At 42.2% G+C, this 8242-nt stretch overlaps 1 protein-coding gene across 1 annotated transcript; it reads left to right on the top strand.

Annotated features, from left to right (window-relative positions):
* Positions 1–6436: 6436 nt before the first annotated feature.
* LOC109424658 (zinc metalloproteinase nas-4) lies at positions 6437–7551 on the top strand. Its single transcript, XM_019699828.3, has 3 exons — positions 6437–6590; positions 6660–6891; positions 6957–7551. The coding sequence occupies exons 1-3, from the start codon at positions 6588–6590 to the stop codon at positions 7487–7489; spliced, it is 768 nt and encodes a 255-aa protein (XP_019555373.3). The 5' UTR covers positions 6437–6587; the 3' UTR covers positions 7490–7551.
* Positions 7552–8242: the final 691 nt, after the last annotated feature.

Below are 8242 nucleotides of genomic sequence, written 5' to 3'. Positions count from 1 at the left end.
CTTGAGAAATCCTTGCAAGAATTCTCGGGTGAACCCTTGGATGAATTCCTTGAGGAATTCATAGAAGACTTCCTTGAAGAATCCTTAGAGGAATTTCTGGAGGAATCCCTTAGGGAATGCCTGGAGGATTCCCTGCAAGAACTCTTGGATTTGATTGATTGATTTGTCTTTATTAAAGAGACTTTCACCATAACTATTGGATGAATCCCTGCAGGAATCTCTGGAGGCATTCCTGAAACAGTCCCTGAAGGAGTTCTAAGAGCAATTCCTGGAGTAATTCATGGAGAAATCCCTGGAGAAATTTAGTGTGGAACTTTTAAAAAACTACTTTAAAAAAGGACTTCCTTGAATAATTTATGAAGACTTATTGCTAGGGGAATTGCTGGACAATTCTTTGGAGCCGTCATTGCGAAACACATAAAAAATTCTTGCAGAATAATTAAAAAAAAAACTATACAACTTTAGAGATTTTCAAGAAGTTATTAAGATAAAGAAACTGTGGATAAAAGTTCCAAATAAGTCTTTGGCGGAATTCTTCTGTTCAAATATACAATTTAATCATTTGAGAAATCTTTGGAGTTATTTCTTAATGAATAACTAACAAAGTCTTCATTGAAATTCAAGAAAAATCTTCGCTGGCTTCTAGAAATGAAAAGCATTCTTCCTACGAATCCTAGTTCAATCTCATAAATCTTCTCCATCCCATTCCGCATCTCTACGAAAATTCAATAGACCTTTCATATTTGAATTTTACCAAAATGTGGTTCATGATCAATTAAAACCCAACACAGTACACATAAAGGAATCTTTGGAAGTCTCCCGGATTAGCATCATACTGATTCCACATCACAGTTCCTTAATTTGCATCGGATATCTTCAAAATTTCAAACAACATAATCACCAGAGTATATCTAAATGTTATCCAAATTGCCTCCAATACGGATCCCATATCCGATCCACCAACATTTAACACAAAACTCATAAAAAATCTGATGCATAGTTTTACAAAAACTTCCGCATACCACGAATATCCCACCAACAACCTGCCGGAATCACTATTTGCTCCGAAATATCCACCAGAATGGCCATAGGAATCAATACATGGTGCACAATCAGTGCTTTGCCGCTCAAACTTTGCCGCGCTTTTTCAAGATTCTGAATATTTGCGGCATCTTAGAACAATGCCGCGTCTGCCGCAGCTGCTCATTGTGGCCGTTCATATGGAGCACCATGTGCTGAATATTTTCCGATGCCGCGCTGCCGCGCGCCGCTCCCCATTGTAGCTGGCCCTTTATAGCTTGACCGCGGTGCTGTACGGACTTGTGAAAACGTCCCTCTATACTTATCGAGTGCGCGAGTGTACAGTGAAGCGAATTAATTGAACCATCCGCCGAAACCCAACCAGAATGGAAAGTGTACCACCAGTGAGCGATTTGGAACAATCGCTGCCATCAGCTATCCGCCGTCATTTCCAGCTTGTCCGCTTGCTGGAAGCGGAAACCATTTTACGGAGCAGCTGTTCCAAATTGGATTATGCATCGCTTGCCCAGCGATGTGAAGATTTTCGGCGTGGTTTCCTCGACGCCATCTTAACTTACCGTCCGAGCACAAAGGTACGGTTGATCAAGATGGAGTTTTTGCGGCTTTGGTCGCAAGTGGCGATCAACGTCTACCGACAATTGCTTTCGGTGGAAGTTTCTGTAGATCCAGCGGCAGACAACCTTGTCAGCGAAATCAACCAAGCCGCAGCACCAGCCGCCAAAAAAAGTAACAAGAAAAGTGAAACCAAAACTTTGATGAAAATCGAAGCAAAGTGTCTAGTGTGCGCAAATTCCCATAATCTCAATCAGTGCGCAAAGTTCGAGAAAATTAAAGGCCATGAGAAGCGCCTTTTCATGAAGGATTATTGCCTGTGTTTTTTGTGCCTCCAGTCCGGGCACACCAAAAGCGAGTGCAGGAGCACCAAATCGTGTGAGTTGTGTGGTAACCGCCATGCCACCATCATCCACGACATCATCAAGGTCATCGGAAAGGCAGTTGAAGTTAAGAAGCGATGTCCGTGCATTATTTGCGGCTACGGGCACATGCTTTTCCAGTGTGACAAGTTCGGCGAAATGAAACCAGCAAGACGAATGGATTTAGTGGATCGTAACCAGCTGTGCGTGAACTGTCTCCATTCGGGCCATTCCAGTGAACTATGTGGCGTGGATATCCGGTCAGTTGCCGTCACTGTGGACAATGGCACCACTCCCTGCTGCACCTTGCGTTTGGACCTCCAGTGCAAGTCTACTCGATCTAGAATCAGCTTTTGGGTCACACACAGTGATGCCGAAATGTTTGATGTATTCGCCGTGTCATCTTCTGCTGGACCAAACCACCGAATGGATCGTTCACCATGCCAAGTAAATCGTCGTGTCCTGAATTGATATCTCCTCTGGCCGGGAGTTCCGTCCGCCATTATCAGCGGAATTTGCCTTTTCGCCGACGTCGAACAGCAAGGCTTGGCTTGCAGTAATAGCCGCAAGTATTCCTTCAATCGATCTCTCCGTCACCTCGGAGTTCCGCCACTTGTACGAGTGAATCTTGCTGTTGCATCGTTGGTCAAACAAGGCTTTCCTGTCTCGAGCGCTCGCGATTTGTTCGTCAATGAGCAAAGAAAGGTCAAAGTAGAAACCAGTGATTCGTCGACTACTTTGAAAACCACAGGAGTGCTTAGGACATGAACGATACCCAGTGAATCGAGATTCATACCATCGGAATGAAGAGCTCCAGTCAGCAATAAGCAGCAGAAGTAGCACGTACCACATAGACAACGGATCAAGACAAGTGACCATACTTACCTTACCGGTCAGGCTAAGGCCTGGGTGGCCTCTGCTGTACATAGTAGCCGCCTCCATTCCACTCGGTCCATGGCTGTTTGCCTCCAGTTCCGCACTCTGCGTAGGGTCCGCAGATCGTCCTCCACTTGGTCGACCCACCTAGCTCGCTGCGCTCCACGTCTTCTTATACCGGTCGGATGACTCTCGAGAACCATTTTAGTCGGGTTGCTATCCGACATCCTGATGACGTGACCCGCCCACCGTAGCCTCCCGATTTTCGCGGTATGGACGATGGTTGGTTCTCCTAGCAGCTGATGCAGCTCGTGGTTCATTCGCCTTCTCCAAGTCCCGTCTTCCATCTGCACTCCGCCGTAGATGGTACGCAACACCTTCCGTTCGAAAACTCCAAGGGCGCGTTGGTCCTCTGCACGTAGGGTCCAAGACAAGTGACCAACAATCACCAGAAAACATCAGATGTGAATTATATCCACGTGTCCAACCATTTGGCTGCCATCATCAGCAGTTCCCGAATTGAAGTCTTTCATCGACAACCGTTCCAGAATTCGTTACCACCATCGAAGACCTGTGAAGTATTCGAAGACGTCAAGGCTTCCTGATCATCTACCAGTACCATTTGAAATTGTACAACCAGAAACTCTACACAAAACTGAGGAATCTCTGGATAGCGATGCTGCAAACCTTAGGTAAGCAGTGAATAAATAGTGTAAGAATGAAAATTTTAATTTGTTATTATATGCAATACCAAATATTTTTGTTGAAATACTACATATTTCAAGGGCGACGGTATATGTTTACGCCAATTTCTCTATTTTTGTGTTGATCTTCAACTAATTCAATTCCATTAAGAATAGTTCCAAGTGTACAAGTTTAGAGCGTTACCATCATGAAAAAATAGACAAAAAGTCCCCTCTGTGCACAGTATAGAACAATAACCAAAATGAACAGTAGAACTTGTGTTCTTCCTAAAATGCACCCATTTGTATCAATCCCATTCAAACATATTGAATAAAACCAAGTAATGAACCCAATAAAGTCAGTTATAGTTAACCAAGAGACCAGTACAAACCGAAATACATCACTCTCGTTATCCAATGTACCAGTACAAGTGAGAAACTATTCCCCCTGCTGCAAAGGTGTCTGCCAGAGCCATCCATATGATTCTTGCGTTAACAGTTGGTCAAGGAGTAAATTTTAGCAATTTCTCAGTACTTTTACCTCTTATGTCAAACAAATCAATATCATTTTTTGATCTCCATATCAAAACATGCTTTTATTTATTTCATGCACAAATTTCCCAAATGGAGGAGAACGTGCCTCTGGAGCCGACCTACTGATGCTTTTATTTAACTTTTTTTTCCTTTACTCGGAAATGGCATCAAGAAATTATTGAGAAATCTCTGGAAGAATCACAGCAGGAATTGTTGGAGGAACCTGAGCCAAAATTGCATGAGGAACTCCAGCAAATATTTTTGCAGGAATCCTGGGATTCTTTCAGGAGTTTCTCTAAAATTTATTTTGGGATTCCTCCAGGAATTCGAACAAGGACTCCGCAAGGAAATATTTTTGGGATTTCTCGTTGAAATACAGGCTTTATTGCAGTTTGAACGAAATTCCAAGAAGAAGAAAACAAGTGGTATGAGTATTTTATCACAAACAACCACTTTGTTTGAACACACGTCAACTTCCAAACATCCCTAAGCAAGTTTATAATGAATAAAAATTTTGTATGGGGTATGTAGTGCGCCAAGTAAGAATAACACGTCTATGAATACGTCTTAGCAGTTAGATCGTTTCGTTAGAAAAAGGATAACAAGCCGTGAACCAGAAAACAGCCAATTTCATATGAATCTAACTCAGTGACCCACTACTGAAATAACTCCGGCAGCAGGGACCATTCCGATGTTCTCTGTCCATTTTTAAAAACACTACATATGTATGAATATACCCTTTAAAAATATACAAATCCATTGAGTATTTCCAAAACGACGAGAATTGTATTCACTTTGTGGGGTTTCGGTCACCGTTGATTTTTATGTTTCGAAATTTGTTGATAGACAGTCAGTGGTGGAGAGCAAACGTTTTGTATCTGATGATGGCTGAATGAAGTAGGCCGAAACGTTATGCCAAAACAAATTTCGAAACACAACATGAGAATTGTATTCGTTTGCACCAGGCCTGAGGACACGGGTTGCCCAGGGCTGCCCAAGGTACGGGCCGCAGCACTATTGATGAAACCTAATAGAATTTGGCTCGAGTGGTAAATATTTCCGGTTTTCAGATGGTCGGCGTTAAGTCAGAGGGGACCAAGTAACAAAATTGGCGAAAATTAGATTTTTAAGGCATTTGATTAAGAACGCGAATAACGCCTAGAGGTAGGTACTTAAGAAATTAAAGGACTAGCCTAAATACATCGCATGATTTATTGAAAAGGAGTACCTTTATATAAGTTTTGGGTATGAAATTCAACTTTGGGATACCATTTTGAGTTGATTCAATGATTTAGAACCTCAAATTGTATCTAGAATTCATACCAAGCATCAATGTTTGAAAATGCATCTCATTGCGTTATGAAATACAGTTGAAAACATTTTATTTCAATTCTATGAAACTATAATAACAAAAAGACATAACTTAACTGAATATTCCAATAGCAAATCGAGAACAAACTTGTTATTCGTTCGTTTTTGTAATAGATGGACATAACTTCTCCGACATTATCGACATCATCCCCTATCGTGGCGCTAGCGTCAATTCTGACCTGGAAGATTCCGAGCATCACAATCTCTGTAGTCGTTTCCAGCGGATACATCAATTGGGACAATCTGAACATTCAGTTCAAAGACGAGTTTAGCAACAGTTGAGTTGTTGCCTAACATACATGCTCGAGGCATGACACGCGAGTTTGCAATTTAATTTTTACTTCAAGTTGCAAAAACAGGGTTCACAAAGTTAGAAATTTCCCTTATGAAAGTACGGTTCTTGGACTAAAACCATTTTGCATAAGTCTGCAAAAATTGATCGTTGCTTTTCTTTTGATCTGAGCTATCTCAACCGTAGCCAATAAACAATAGGCAGAGTCAGACTCAATGCATCTACAACACAAGAAATAACAGTTGCGATAATTCCAATTTCGGAATAATCCCGACAGAAGTGAAGATACAAAGTACTTAAGCAAATAAACAGTATGTTCATAATCCCACCCTTGATAAGCCTCGATGAACCGTTAGTAAGAATGGTAGCCGATGAGCTTCGTGAAAGAAAATACAAGGTAGGCTGTATTATTGTTTTGGTTAGCACAGTAAAAGCGTTATGCGTTATTGCTGCTAGCGACACTACACAGCTATCTAGGCTAATTTATAATAGAAGCTAACATTGCCTACCAACTTCCAAATGAATCCGAACATCTTACTATGGTAAAGCATGAAGGGCCAGAAAGTATAGCAGTTCTCCACAACCCCTTCTTTGCAAGGGATTCCCTAAAGCAAAAGGAATTACGTCGAGACATACCTGTATACTAGTGCCGGTGTTTCCCGTTCAAACGCCATCAATTAAGTAAATCAACAACAACAGGCCCACATTCTTGGATTTTTGCGACACTCGAGATTTTCTAATTCTCTCAAATCAATTAAATCTACCTACCTTAAGTGCCACTTCACATAAATAGGTGCTATATAAAGTCGAACCAACCGGTACAGATCGTGGCCATTTGCAGTTGAAACCAGTGGCGAGCAAATCCTACGTAAGACAATGGTAAGTCAGTACGGCGGCGACGCATCGAAGATATTTAGTTATTTCAAACATTTACCATTTTTGTTTCAGAACAAGTTCAGCATTTGCTTTGTCCTGGCTGTGTGCGCCTATCGCATATTAGCACTCCCGGTGGTCACCATTCCGAACGATGCCGAACAACAGAGCGGAAACTTCGAAGGAGACATGATCCTATCGAAGGAACTACGCCAAGCACTTTCCGGGCAACGCAACGGGCTTACCGATGTTCAGTACCGCTGGCCGAACAACACTGTCCACTACCGAATCATCGCAGACAATTTCAGTAAGTGTACAGTCATGAATGTCCATGTTCATACACTTTAACAAGAACTCCGTTTCCCTGAACAGCTACCGAGCAGGTCGATTACATCCGCCGGGGCCTGGACACCATCGCTAATGCGTCGTGCATTCGGTTCGTGGAAGCTGATGAAAACGCGACGGCCTACATTCGAGTTCTCGGGCAGGATGTGGGATGCTACTCGGAGGTCGGTTATCTCGGCACGGTGCAGGACTTGAATCTGGCGCCCAACACGCTGGAAAGCGGGTGCTTCCGGCTGGGAACCATTATGCACGAGTTCCTGCACGCCTTGGGATTCTTCCACATGCAGAGTGCCTCCGACCGGGATGAGTACGTCACCATTGTGTGGGAGAAGATTGAGCAACGGTTCGCGCACAACTTTGAGAAGTACAACGCCAGTTTCGTGTCCGGATTCGAGGTTGAGTACGATTATGGTAGTGTGCTGCATTATCCGGCCGTGTCCTTCAGTATCGATGGCAACGCGACTATCGTCCCGAGGGTTGCCAATGTCACGATTGGACAACGTGCGCGTTTGAGTGACAGTGACATTATCAAACTGAACAGAATGTATGAATGCGAATAGAGGCAAATGCTATTGCAGTTTGATATACTGAAATATATTTTCTGTTTACTCAACTTATGAAATCCACTGTTTCACTCTAGTATAATACTTTCACTGGGATAGAGATTTTTTTTTATCTAGTTCATTTATTTGGGGATCAATCGCGTATAACGCTTTACGGAGCCGAGGATCTTTCTTTGTACTTAATAGTATACATTATACAGAGTAATAACTTTTTAACCCGTTGAACCCCAGGTAAAAAATAAAAGTTCAAAAAATCGTCAACAGCCCATTTCTTAACAGAATTTAACCAAATTTTGAACACAAACTCGCACAACACTATAGTTTTGGAAATATATGGGATCAACATTTTCTTGGACTTCTGGACGGAGTAAGGCCGGTGGGTCACTGGGTCAAGTCGGGTAAAAAAAAGGCCAAGTACAATTTGCACCCCCATAACTTTCTTCTTAACGAAGTATTTCAATGGGAGTTTGCACATTCCGCTGCCTAATGATAGTTGATGTTGCTACAGGTTCGAATTTGAGATTTTCCGATAGGTTTCTTTTGAGTTCTTGGGATATTCAACATTTTTGAACCATCCAAGTCTACATTTGCGTTTGTTGTTCTCAAATGAAATTAAACACGAGATATTATTCCCTTATTGACCCCATAGGTAATCGGAGACATCTATAGAACATGTGTTGTCCTTGTAGTACTGTTAATATTTCCTGAATATCTCGATGGATTGTCCGAATCCGTCCTTACAAAACATAA

The sequence above is a fragment of the Aedes albopictus genome, chromosome 3, assembly GCF_035046485.1.
Source record: "Aedes albopictus strain Foshan chromosome 3, AalbF5, whole genome shotgun sequence".
Classification (NCBI taxonomy): Eukaryota; Metazoa; Arthropoda; class Insecta; order Diptera; family Culicidae; genus Aedes; species Aedes albopictus.
The sequence above is the reverse complement of the archived record's forward strand: the minus strand, read 5'-3'. Positions and strand labels throughout refer to the sequence as shown.

What these genes read in the sequence shown, in the direction of transcription:
- LOC109424658 (XM_019699828.3), top strand. An exon ending in AATCATCGCAGACAATTTCA is followed by an intron (nt 6,892 to 6,956) that starts GTAAGTGTACAG and finishes TTCCCTGAACAG; the next exon opens with CTACCGAGCAGGTCGATTAC.